This window comes from Bufo bufo, chromosome 1, assembly GCF_905171765.1.
Source record: "Bufo bufo chromosome 1, aBufBuf1.1, whole genome shotgun sequence".
Taxonomy (NCBI): domain Eukaryota; kingdom Metazoa; phylum Chordata; class Amphibia; order Anura; family Bufonidae; genus Bufo; species Bufo bufo.
In genome coordinates this window covers 201847825-201861731 of record NC_053389.1, presented here as the reverse complement: position 1 = coordinate 201861731, position 13907 = coordinate 201847825, and the positions used below count along the sequence as shown (strand labels likewise).

Genomic DNA, 13907 nt, shown 5'->3' with positions numbered 1-13907 from the left:
GGCGAGGAGTCGTGTCGCAAATTTGTGGACTACCTCAACACGCACAATCAGATGAACATGCGATTCACTTCCACTTTTGGGGGTGAGTCGCTGGACTTTCTGGATGTGCGCGTTACAGTAGAGGATGGTATATTACACACCATGGGCTTTCGTAAGCCCAAGGCGACTAACTCGCTGCTTCACCAGACCAGCTTTCATCCGCCATCGGTGAAGGGAGCCATCCCATACGGACAATTTGTCCGTCTACGGAGGATCAACGACACCGATGTCGGATTTTATCGGCAGGCAAATGAGCTTAGGAACCGGTTGTTGGATCGGGGTTACGCACCCGGAGCAGTCTCAGCAGCTTTGCGGAGGGCAGCTGCACTCGATCGGGACTCATTGTTGGTCGAGAGAAACACGAGTGTTGAGCAACCCCGTTTTGCCTTCGCATTTAAATATAGTCCCGCCGCGGATATCATCAAGCGGGTAATAAATAAAAAATTGGGATCTGCTTAAAGGGGATCCTGCTTTGAAGAACCTCACAAGCCAGCGGCCATTGGTCACGTTTAGAAAGTGTCCAACTCTAAAAGATAAGTTGGTCAACAGTGTGTTGCATAAACCACTGACGGAGACCTGGCTTACGGGTAAAAAACCAAGAGGAAACGATAAGTGTGGGCATTGCTCTTTTTGTACATTAAATGTATGTAGCAAGTGGCTACAAATTGGAGGAGTTAAACATGTAGTGCGGGATTTCATGACTTGTCGTACGCCCTACGTTGTTTATGTAATTTTTTGTCCGTGTAAGAGATTTTATATTGGCAAAACAATCCGCCCACTCTTTGAGAGAATACGAGAACATGTCAATTCTATTCGTTCGTAAGGGGTGCCCCCGCTTGATTGAACATATTAGAGCTGCGCATGGTGGTCCCCCGCGTAGTCTTTCCTTTGCAGGAGTGGAACAGGTTCGACCCATCCCTAGGGGAGGGGATCGACACCGGCTGCTCCTGCAGAGGGAAGCAAGGTGGATTCTACGTACCGGAGCGACCGAAGCATGACATGTCCATATTCCTTTAATATATAAACTAGGAAAATATGAAACCCATATGTCTTAAGCTCTGTGATGGTAAGATAGTGGACCCCTTAAGAGATGGGTCCTCTCCTGCATAGCAGTGTTTTCTTTATGCTGTATGAAACAGCTAAGTTCATTGTGCAGCCATTCGCATTATAAAAGCATGCTAGGATTATCATGAGTATATAGCTAAGTAATGGTACAGATCTGTAAGTAATAATCTTTCTCACATGTATGAATTTAACGTCACTAATTTTAGGCGCTCAGCTGTTCGCTGTGGCCACGGCTACGGGGCGTTGATCCTATAAAGCGCTAGATTGCGCGATGACGTCTATAGCGGCCAGAGGAAGCGCGATAGTACGCGCGAAACGGCCGTAGCCGCCGATCATCTGCAACAAGCTGTCCGCCCCTGCACCCCGCTTATATGTGTCCTGGAAAAAGGAAGAATAAAGATTTACATGATTTCAACTTCGGTGAGTGCCGCATGATACTTTGTTTCTTCTCTCTACGCTACAATATCTGGACTATGTTTAATGTATGAGATAAAGGCCGTCTTACGTTTTGTCGGGGAATTAAAACCTCTTACATTATGCGTTAGTAACTTACACATAAATGGAAAGGTGATAAAGCTTCTGCTAATGTCAGCTAACATTAATAACCCTTTTGCATCAGAGAGGATAGAAGAGATGATCTCCATAAAAACATCAAAAAAAATAAGACAAAAATAATAACAAAGCACTAATAGGTGCAAAGTGATAACATAAATAGCTGGACCAGGAAATATAGGTGGGTCAATTGTAGGGATCAGAGGGATAATAACTAACCCCTGACCTGCAAAAGAGGACCCTATAATGGATGGCAACATGTGGGTCCGAATCGCTGTTTCCCTGTATAATAACAGGACTGCTGCTAGATGAAGGGGTAGTTAGGCATGTTGAAAATCAAGGGGCACACCGGGAGGGAATAACCTTGAGGTGTTGATGTGTGCAAACCCCACTTGTACAGCAGCCGTAGGAAGGTGATTCACAACGTAACGTTCAGTGTCCTGGCGGTTTGTTCACTGCTTGAGAGGCGGCGGGGATCTTTGTCCAGACCCGGGCCGGTCGTTGTGGTCTTGGGGGAGCCGGAGATCCTTCTGAGCGGTCTACCGCTATACCGGCGCGTTGTAGAGTCTCAAAGCCCTCCGCGGGGGTATGGATCGTGTGAATGAGAGAATTCAGCTGAAAAGAGAGGGCGAAAGATAACCCCTATCTGTATCGTATTTGAGCTTGCTGTAAAGCTTGGGTCACTGGTCTAATTTCTCTGCGTTTTCGCAGGGTTGAATGGGCTAAGTCCGCATACAGATGAACAGAGGATGGAAGACCAGGTAAGTTGGACATATTTCGTGCATCAGTGAGGACCATGTCCCTCACCTCTGGGTGGTGAAATTTAAGGACCACATCCCTAGGAATCTCCGGTGAGCGTGGTTTGCCCAGGGCTCTATGAACCCTATCCAGCCGTAGCTGATTCGGCTGCGCTTGGGGCAGCAAAGCTGCAAAGAGAGAACCCATGGTAGAGGAGAGGTCTTGAAATGATTTAGGCAGGCCTCTAATTCTTAAGTTCCCTCTCCTGGACCTATTCTCTAGGTCTTCTAGTTTTAATTCAAGCGCTTATAGTTGTGCAGTATGGGAATCAATGTCTTCCCTATCGGCGCCTATGGCGTCTGCAATCTCGTCCGTTCTGGACTCCAGGTCAGAGACCCTATTTCCCAGGTCTTGTATTTGGCGGGTAAAGTCCGCCACTGCTTGAGAGAGTTCAGCACGAAAGAGGACTTCAATATTCTTGTACAAGTCAGCCTGACCTGAGTGCGGCACTTCAGAGTCGAGGTGCGGTCCACTTTCAGTTGAGGAGGCCGGGCTTGCCGGGGATGGGGCCTGGTCCGCCATGATGGAATGCCTTGTGTTCCTGAAGATCTCTGGTAGGGTCTGTGACGGTGCCGGTGTGCCCAGAATTTTAGATTTACCCTTTCCGCGGGTCTTCTGTGTCCCCTGCATGGGTGTTGTAGGCTGATGGAGCCGAAGGATCGGCGCTGAGAGTGGGAAAATGTCAGCGGTCGGAGAGGAGCTCACAGAGGCATATCTTCCCTGTAAGCCGCGCGCATGCACCCCTTGCTTATAATTTTTAAAGATTCTCTAGGTACTGGTACAGTGCCAAGTGATTGGCGCAAGGCAAATGTGGTGTCCATATTGAAAACACGATCTAGGTCCTCCACAGGTAATTATAGACCAGTTAGTTTAACTTCTGTTGTGGGAAAATGTTTGAAGGACTCTTAAGGGACTATATACAGGAGTATGTGACTGTAAATAATATTATAAGTGATAACCAACATGGGTTTACCAAGGACAGAAGTTTAATTTATTTATTAATGATATCGAGGAAGGGATTAATAGCACCATTTCTATTTTTGCAGATGACACTAAGCTGTGTAGTACTGTACAGTCTATGGAAGATGTCCATAAAATACAAGCTGACTTGAACACTGAGTGATTGGGCATCAACCTGGCAAATGAGGTTCAATGTGGACAAATATAAAGTTATGTATCTTGGTAGTAATAATCTCTGTGCTTCATATGTCCTAGACCTAGGTGATGTAACACTGGGAGAGTCACTTATAGAGAAGGATTTGGGTGTCCTTGTAGATGGTAGATTAAATAACAGCAAGTAATCAGCTGCTTCTAAGGCCACCAGGATATTGTCATGTATTAAACGAGGAATGGACTTGCGCAGCAAGGATGTGATATTACCACTTTACAAAGGGTTAGTGCGGCCTTATCTGGAATATGCAGTTCAGTTCTGGGCACCAGTCCATAGGTCATGTGATAAAAATATCACATGACCTAACTCCTCAGGTGAACACCGTAAATAATAAAAACGGTGTCAAAAATGCCATTTTTTGTCACCTTAAAATTTACCCAGTGAAATCTGCTTTCCAAAAAATCATATGGCGTTCCTTTCCTTCTGCACAATGCCGTGTGCCTGTACAGCAGTTTACGACCACATATGGGGTGTTTCTGTAAACTACAGAATCAGGGCCATAAATATTGAGTTTTGTTTGACTGTTAACCTTTGCTTTGTAACTGGAAAAAATGGATTCAAATGGAAAATCTGCCAAAAAAGTGAAATTTTGAAATGTTCTCTCTATTTTCCATTAATTCTTGTGGAACACCTAAAGGGTTAAAGTTTGTAAAATCAGTTTTGAATACCTTGAGGGGTATAGTTTGTAAAATGGGGTCATTTTTGGGTGGTTTCTATTATTTAAGCCTCACAAAGTGACTTCAGACCTGAACTGGCCCTGAAAAAGTGGGTTTTAGAAATTTTCTGAAAAATCTCAAGATTTGCTTCTAAACTTATAAGCCTTGTAGCGTCCCCAAAAAAATAAAATGGCATTTCCAAAATGATCCAAACATGAAGTAGACATATGGGGAAAGTAAAATAATAACTATTTTTGGAGTTATTACTATCTATTATAAAAGTAGAGAAATTGAAATTTGGAAATTTTTCAAAAATTTGGGTAAATTTGGCATTTTTATAAATAAAAATGCATTTTTTTTACTCCATTTTACTAGTGTCATGAAGTACAATATGTGACGAAAAAACAAACTCAGAATGGCCTGGATAAGTCAAAGCGTTTTAAAGTTATTCACACATAAAGTGACACTGGTCAGATTTGCAAAAAATGGCCTGGTCCTTAAGGTGAAATATGGCCGTGTCCTTAAGGGGTTAAGGGCCATGGCTGCTTGTAATCCGGGAGGCGCTTAGGATTTCATGTTTCCCCTAGTTTGGCCAGCATGAATCTCTGTACAAGTTCCCTTTATGCTATTTACAAGGACACCAAAGAGGAAATTTATCAAAACTGCTGTAAAGGAAAACTGGCTATTGCCTATAGCAACCAATTAGATTCCACCTTTCATTTTTCACATCTCTTTTGAAAAATTAAAGGATCAATCTGATTGGTTGCTATGGGCAACTGTGCCTGTTTTCCTTTACCCTAGTTTTCATAAATCTTCCCTCAAGAATTTTCTAATGTCAACCCCAGGACCAAGAAAAATTGGATTTTTTGTACTCACCGTAAAATCCTTTTCTCGTAGTAGGCATTGGGGGACACAGCACCATGGGTATATGTCCAACTACCACTAGGAGGCACTAGACACAAAAAGTGTTGGCTCCTCCCCGTTGGGCTATACCCTCTCCACAGGCACAAGGCTATTCAGTTTGTACAAAAAGCAGTAGGAGAGAGAAAAAAAGCAAGGAACCAACAACTCCCGTCCCAGGAAAGATCAAGAGACCAGCCCGGAAAATCGGAAGTAAAAACATAGGGTGGGATCTGTGTTCCCCAATGCCTACTACGAGAAAAGGATTTTACGGTGAGTACAAAAAATCCAATTTTCTCGTGCATGGCATTGGGGGACACAGCACCATGGGACGTCCCAAAGCAGTCCCCGAGGGTGGGAAAAGAACAGCCATGCCACCGGTTGGGTATACAGGTGCAGGAGAACCATGTGACCCAACAGTAGAAAACACGGAATGGGCAAGAGGTTCCATAACAAGGAAGAAGCCTCAAGGAAGAATCAGAGAAGACTGTCAGCACCCCAGGAAAAATGCCTGGAAGAAAATCCCAAATGCAAGAAGGCGGCAAAAGGGAACACCGAGCTCAGCCAAGGGCTGGAGAAAAAATTAGGACAGCACCGCGTGTTGGGACTACCTAACGCTCTAAATTGTCTCAGACCCAAAGAGCGAAAAAACCTGTGGCCAACCCCTGACAGGCCAGGGGAGAAAGGAAACAAGGAAGTACTGGAAGCCAAACGAGTGAGTGAAGCCGTAGCAAGGCTCACATGTGAAGGGAGCAGGTCTCCCCTCACCGCAAGGCAGATGATGAAGTTATGCGCCCTATTTAAAAGGCGAAAACCCAAGGCTGCTAGAGGAAACCGCCAACCCTTGGAGAAGGAGGGGGTTGTAGGTAAAAGCCAGGAAAAAAGAGTAAGACCTGCGTCCCAAAAACAGGAGATGAGGCCCGAGCCTCGGAAAACAAGATATCACTGTGAAGCGTAAGGCCAGAGGAAACTCTGGGCATGTGAAGCATCAGGGAAAAAAGGAACCAGATACAGGCCCAGGAAATCTCAGCAGGACACACTGGACTGAAAGACATGGAAGTAGAAGGAGAGTACTCCAACCGTCTAAGGAGGAAAGGTTCTACAACAGGAGGAGGTCCCTCCCGAAGGAGACTATACGGCGGAATTGCAAACCGTTGTGCTAAACCACTCAATACCAGGTACTTGACGTGGGAGGATGGGAAAAGAGACACGAATCCCAAGAAGACCACAAGGTTATTGGAACCCATAAAGGGAACAATCAACCCAGGCCCCGATCCCCCCAAAAAAACGATTGCCATGCAGAACCTGAGTGGTCAAATAAACGGGGACCAGGGACTCCAGAAGGAGTACCCGGGATGGGCTCACAAGGAACCAGGAGCTGAACCACCAGAAGACAACGCAAGCCAGAATATCCAGGAAAGGAGAGATGAAACTACCATAGGGGAAGGGACATTGGCCATGGACAACTACCCATTCCAAGAACAGTGACTAGCAAACTGTATACATTGTCCCAGAGAGGACAAGTACAGCAGCTCGGGATGTACCACTAAATTGACAGACATCCATATGCATAAGGAATGCAGAAGTCGCCATGAAAAAGCCGGGTGAGACTACACAGAAATGTAGAAACCAGCCGCGACCGGCGTACTGAAAACTCCCAGGGGGGAGAAAGTACCTGACAGGTGCAAACGACGGCAAGGTCCAAGGGGACTGCCCCTCTGTCATGTAGTACAACTAAGCAGAGAATATAAGGGAATACCGAGAACACCTGGACCCAGAAGGAACTACGGGACCCTGTCCGATGCCAGAGCAACCAGCTGAAAAATTACCTACCAGGCAGGTGTGTGGCGCTCAGTGGTCCTGTCCCTGACCCGTCAGGGAGGACGTCCAGCGATGAAAAATGCTGATGACCCCAGAAGGATTCCATGTGGCAGAGGACATCCAGCGATGACCGAAAACTGCTGCAGCGGCCGATGCACACCAGCTACGTGCCCCAACAAGGTAGAAGATCCAGTGGAGATCCCTGTACTCCACCAGGAATGGGCCACTCTGTAATAGGAAACAACGCGAGTACTCCTCTATAACATGGGGTAACGCGAAGCGCAGCATACCGTAGTACCTTATAGAGATGGCAAGAGCAACCCTAGCACAAAGGCCAACAACCACCTGGCCATGGTGTAGGGAGCATGGTTGTATGTGGACCACCCGCCAGATCAGAACAGATCAGCCATATACTGGAGCTACAATAAGTAGCACTAGACCGACAAGGTGGGGGTTGGGCTGGCCCACCCCTGCCAGATATGGAAACCATGCACATGCAGAACCAGGATGGCCTGTTGTAGACAGTGCCCTGAGAAGTACAAGGAGACCATTGAGCACGACAGAAACGGAGTGGAGATGTATGGAAGAACCAAAAGGGTGAAACCAACATCCGCAGCACAGATTAGAACCTGGGGGCAGAAAGCACCCAGTAATACAGAAACTGTATGGGCCACAGATTGCACCATAGGGCCCAGCACCTTGAGTAATACAACCACACGCCTAAAATATAGGGAAAGTGGCTGCATGTCTAAGGAGAGTGGAAACATAGCCACAGAATCTGGGAATGCTACTGCATTTGGAGGGTACAGGTACTCAACCTGTAAAGTAGAAATATGGCTGCGTAGTGCAGAAAACGACCAGAAAGGTGTAATGGGTACAGCATCTGGAGATGGTAGAGGTACTACCTTTAAGATCGGAGCAATGTGGCCACATGGTGCACCCTAAAACCAGAGAGGTGCAACAGCTACCGCGTTAGCAATGGTACCTATATTCCGCCCGGGAAGGGGAAAATAGGGCCGCACGGTACCACAAAGAACAAGACAGGTGCACACTACAATCAGGTAGGTGAAATGGCAACTGAAGGAGGCCCTCTATTTCGCCTGAAAAAAAGGGAAACAGGGCCGCATAGTACACCATAGAGCCAGACAGGTGTAACGGCTGCAGCATCAGAGACGGTGCAGGAACTCTACCTATGAAGGGAGTAAGATGGCCGTTTGGTGCACACTATGATGAGGTAGGTGCAATGACCACGGCAATTGGAGGAGGCCTCAATATCTCGTCCGGTAAGGGAGAGAAAATGCCACATGGTACACCATAAAGCCAGACAGGAGCAACAGCTACAGCATCAGGAAATGGTGCAGGTACTCTACCTATGAAGGGACCAAGGTGGCAGCTTGGTGCCGACTAGAACCAGACAGAGGCAATTCTACGGCAATTGAAAGTGGCCTCTATATCTCGCCCGTAGGGAGAAATGTTGCCGCATGGAACACAATAGAGCCCGCCAGGGGTATTGGCTACAGCATCGGAGATGGTGTAGGTACTCTACCTATGAAAGGGAGCAAAAAAGTCTGGGGACAGACAGGAGCAATTGCAACGGCAATTGAAGGCGGCCTGTATATCCCGCCCGGAAGGGAAAAATAGTGCCGCATGGAACACCATAGAGCCAGCCAGAGGTATCGGCTACAGCATCAGGAGATGGTGTAGGTACTCTACCTATGAAAGGAGCAAAGTGGCTGGGAACAGACAGGTGCAATTGCCAAGGCAATTGAAGGCGGCCTGTGAATCTCGCCCGGAAGGGAGAAATAGTGCCGCATGGAACACCATAGAGCCAGCCAGGAGTAATGGCTTCAGCATCTGGAGTAGGTGTAGGTACTCTACCTATGAAAAAAAAAGCAAGGCGGATGGAAACAGCCATATATAATTGCTTTTCTTTACCAACCAACAGGAGGCGCTTGCCAAGAACAGGGACCCCCTGTTATGAGGTAGAGTGGCGAACACCAGCACCAGGATGGGGACCCGGTGGAAACACTCTCAAATGTGTAGAGCATAGCCCCTGGTATAGGGGAACCAGGAAGGCTTGTCAGGTACAGCCTATGGCAGTGGTGCAGGTACCCCCCTGTTAAGGAGAAGGCGTACGTACCAGAGACACCAAGTAGGTGACTCATTATGCTAAACACGGGGACGGCTGCCTTACCTGTGCGGTAGAATACCTGTGCAGTCAGGGGAGCGCCATCCGAAAATCCACTAGAGGGGATACCAACCCTGGGTAGGAGAGGTTCCTCCGTGCACGTTAGTCTTGACCTCCCAGAGGCTTCTGTATGGAGGAAGACCGCCTGATGCTCTGTTCCGAGGGAATCGGTGCAGAGGAGTCCCCCGAGGCAACGGATGGGGTGACGGGAAGGATTCGTCACCAGCCTCAGGCCTGTCCTGGGGAGGACGCGAGGATGTCGAGGAGGGGTGGAATCCTGTTGAGACCACCCGAGGTTGTACTGTGAGCTACCCCTTGCCGGACCCGGTATCTGAGCATGCCTCATCTGCAGGGAGGACCCTGGGAGGGCATAGGTGGCCGTAATTGGATAGGTAGCGGTCCAGCGACTCCGCCAGGGATTGGGAGAGTCGGACAAGGTTCCCATGGCTTTGACAAAGAGGGAGACCATTCAGAAGGGACCTACACAAAAGGATTTGGTCAGGGGACACAATGGGGTCTGGAAAGAGGTACTGCACACAAGCAGGGACAGGCCAACCGCATGGCAGCCTTCGTAGACAGCGGACGCACGTGAAAAGACGTGGCGATCCGAGGAGAGGCTGGGAGAGGAGACCCTCATAGAGCAGCCAGCAGAGGCTGTCATATCTGGACCCGGATGCCATGTTCCCCAAAGAGGTGCTGCAGCAGCTATAGAGGCTGCAGGAGAAATGAAGCAATTGAGGAGGGGTGGGGGGGAACGACTTGAGTGAACCCTATGTACAGCATTAGCTGCCTTCACACAGTACATAGGACAATGACCTAAAGGGGGTCTGCAGTTCTTTTAAACGGAGGATCTATCCACTGGATAGATAACCCACGTTAGACCAGTAAAGGGTGGAGGAGATAGCCCCTCCCGAGGGCCGGGCGGGGTCAGAAAAGCCCGGGAAGCAAGGAGGAGGGGCCGGGAAGATCGCGGCCTAGCAGGCCCAAAAGCCGGGGCCTCGATTTATGAGGCGGCCGGGAATGGAGCGAGGGGGGCGGGACGAATCGCGGCCGACCGAGGGGCCTCCGGACCCACAAAACTAGGTGAGGAGGGTGGGGGGGGGGAGCGACGCCTGGGGGTGGGCGGAACAGGGCAAACAGAGCACCTGGGAGCCGGGAACGGGCCATGGAAGATGAGGCCTAGTCCCTGCAAAAGCCGGGGACTAAAGTAGCGGGGAAGGCCCAGGAGAAGCGACGCCTGGACTGTGTGGCCAGGGAGGAGAGAAAAAACCAACCAAGGGGGAAGAGAAAGGTGGAGGAAGATGGAAGCTTCCCAGGACCCCCAGCTAAGGTGGATCCCACCCCCCTGGCCACAGGAGGGAACCTAACCCTGGGGCAGGGACAGGGGATATACTCACTATACTCACCATCTGATGTCTTCGGGCGCCGCAGGGTCACCCCTTCGGCAGACTCAACACGGGAACCGTGGGAATGCCGGCAAGCCACTGCGGATGCAGTCTGTGGGGACTGGGTGACCGGCGATGGTACAGAAGTACGCGCCCGCAGGGGGGGCAACTAAAGTGGAACACGATGGAGCCCCAGCCTGCAGCAGGTATAACGGTGGAGATCACCGAGACCTGCAGAAGAGAGAAAAAAAGAATAAAAAATAAAATAAAAAATAAACAGCAGGACCTGCAAAAAAGCAGGACAGGTCTGCCTCCTACGGACACTAGACAAAAACTGAATAGCCTTGTGCCTGTGGAGAGGGTATAGCCCAACGGGGAGGAGCCAACACTTTTTGTGTCTAGTGCCTCCTAGTGGTAGTTGGACATATACCCATGGTGCTGTGTCCCCCAATGCCATGCACGAGAAAACAAGTCCACTATGCAGTCTTACATAGTACAACATTTAAATCCTCACCATACAAAACTACAGAATGTGATCTATACAAAATAGAAATAGGCCCCCATATTTTAATATTTAATACCTGCACAGACCTCAGTGGACACTATGCTAAATGAATGCTGTCATAATGTGAAGACATAGCAATACATGGGCCTTTTAGACACCATGGGGCAGATTTATGAAAACGGTCTCTGCTGCCAACAGCAACCATTCACGGTGCAGCTTTCATTTTTTAAGGCACTATATGAGATGAAAGCCGCGCTGTGATTGCGTGCTGTGGGCAAAGGTTTTTCTGTTAGAGAGTTTTCGTAAAACTGCCCTAGTGCTTTAATGAAGCTGTTACATGTTAAATGCTCACTCCAGCCTCGTACGAGGTCTCAACCTGTTCCATAAAAATGAGGTGGAAATTTTGGAGGAGAAATTACTTTGACTTTGGCCATCCTTGGAGCCACAACATAAATCCTATTCCGGTAGCCACACCACACGTCCCCGTGAACAGCCGCAGAGCAGCGGATGGATTGCTGCGGCCTCCCCAAGTCCACAACTTTTGGATTGTCCAAATCCCAGTTCCTAGCTGAATGAAAAAGAAATGAACGTATTGAAAGGACACCACTTCATAGAGATAAAAGAATTCACACTGGAATCACTTGAATTTGTCAGTTTTACTTACCAGCGTTCCTTTTAAAAATTGCAAGTGTCCCGTCACCCAAAGTAGTGACTACATGGCCATCGTTGTGCCTATAGTGAGATACCAAAAGACCAATAAACAGCTGAACATTACAGCACTGAGTCCGTCATACACATTCGCAAAACGACTATTTTGGTGGTTAGATTTTTCTAATCCGATTTTGGTCACTTTGCTCCTCTAACATCCAATGTGATGGACTTGATGGTTGAATCTAGGTAATATTATTTCCTGACTGTTATTTCCTTAGGCTGTCAACGATGCCACTCAGCGAAGTCCGTTGGGCACAGCTGGTGTCATATGACGGATCCAGCACCACCATTATTTTCTTTGTCCTGCACCTTCGACAGAGCAGATCAATGGAAATAACAAAGCAGGTGTCAACACGAAGGATTGTAATTTACAAAAAAAGAACTGCAACACAGCAAAAAGCTGACATTTCAACTAATGCTCCGAAAAGCGTCCCATGTGCAGACAAGCTCTCCTCTAGGTAACTCCATCCTCCTCTTTCCATCCAACCCACCCGCTGAGGGAGCAAAAGATAGTAATGGTGGCATGACGCTCAGATCTCAGCTGACTCTGGAGGAGATACTGGGAGTTCAGACTGGGAGTGCATGTTTAATTCCGAGACTCTTCTGGTAGTAGATAATCACCCGAGGCAATGCTGAAATGAAGTTCAACACACACCCAACATCTTCCATGAGTAGGGAGAGCTACTTTACCTGTCTCACCAAAACCAGTAGGTATGGCAAATTTTCATCTAATGTGTATGGATAGTTTTAAAGGGGTTGTCCGAGCTAAAGATATTAGATAGGTCATCAATATCAGATCGGTTGAGGTCCGACTCTCGGGACCCTTGACGATCAGCTGTTTAAAGCAGCCGTGGCACTCATGCAAGCTGCACCCTCTTCAATATTTACCGGCATACTGTCTCCACTGTAGCGGCTGCGCAGTGTATTTACAACTGTCCCATTGAAGTGGAAACAGCATACAGGTAAGCACTGAAGCGGATGCAGTCTACTTCAAACAGCTGATCGGAGGAGGTCCTGGGAGTCAGACCCCCACCGATCTGATACCGATGACCTATCCTGAGGATCGATCATCAATATCGGTAATTCGGACAACCCCTTCAATTATCAACAAACACTGTGGATATCAAAATGTTATCTTGCACTTTTCCATACATTTCTATATAGAGAAGATGTCCAGCAGTGTCCTTGTGACAAATCACATTCGAGGACCTGCATGGATTTTAGGACATGAAGCAGATTATCAAAAGAATTGTTCCAGATTTTTAGCAGAATTTTGTAGCAGATTCAACTTTTTGCAAAGCTAAGGATCTGGAGTAAAATTAAAAAAAAAATCTGCTACATCTAAACCAAGCCCATCAGTATAACCCACCTTAAAGGGGTTATCTGGGCTTTTAATATTGATGACCTATCCTCAGATCAGCGGGGGTCTGACATCTGGCACCCCCGGCGATCAGCTGTATGAAGGGAATGCACACGCGCCGTCTCCCTTCTCTCCATAGACATAGCAGTGGCAAGCAGGGACAGAGAATGGAGATGGCACGTGTGCATTCCCATTATACAGCCGATAGGCGGGGGTGATGGGTGTCGGACCCCCACCTGTCCTGAGGAGAGGTCATCAATATTAAATGCCCAGAGAACCCCTTTAAACTACTCCTATTTCTAAGGCAAATATTAATGAAACATGCGAGAAGCACAAAAGTCTTACGTAATACTGTGGATTGCATCTTTAAGCTGAATTTTCTGAAGACACGTCCTCCATCCAGAGACAGCCGAGTGAATGAACAAACTGAATTGAAAAAGGAAAACAACACTGAGAGACGCATATAAAAATCTGCACCAGAAAATCCACCAAAACTGTGATACATTTTTGGGCGTGGATTTTCTGCTTATGTTAACTACCACATTGAAGTCTATGGGAAAAGGTGCAGAATTTGTAATTCTGCATAACAGGTCAAATTCCACACGGAAGAAAGATGTGAAAAACCATTCAATTTGCAGATACTGCATAAAGCCTCATTCACACGTCAGTGTTTCACGGACGTGTGATGCGTGTGATGTACATGTTCTCCGCGGACAGCACACGTCCTCATTCATTTTAATGTGTGTATTCAGACAT

The 13907-nt window shown here is 47.7% G+C and overlaps 1 protein-coding gene across 1 annotated transcript in view; it reads right to left on the bottom strand.

Annotated features, from left to right (window-relative positions):
* The window catches only part of LOC121002787 (C-Jun-amino-terminal kinase-interacting protein 3-like), a 153148-nt gene that overhangs the window by 29794 nt on the left and 109447 nt on the right, over positions 1 to 13907 (bottom strand). The window contains exons 20-22 of the mRNA XM_040434332.1: positions 13497 to 13577; positions 11745 to 11812; positions 11500 to 11648 (exon numbers count right to left, since the gene is read on the bottom strand). Of these exons, the coding sequence (XP_040290266.1) occupies positions 11500 to 11648; positions 11745 to 11812; positions 13497 to 13577 (298 nt within the window). The remainder of the gene's footprint in view (positions 1 to 11499; positions 11649 to 11744; positions 11813 to 13496; positions 13578 to 13907) is intronic.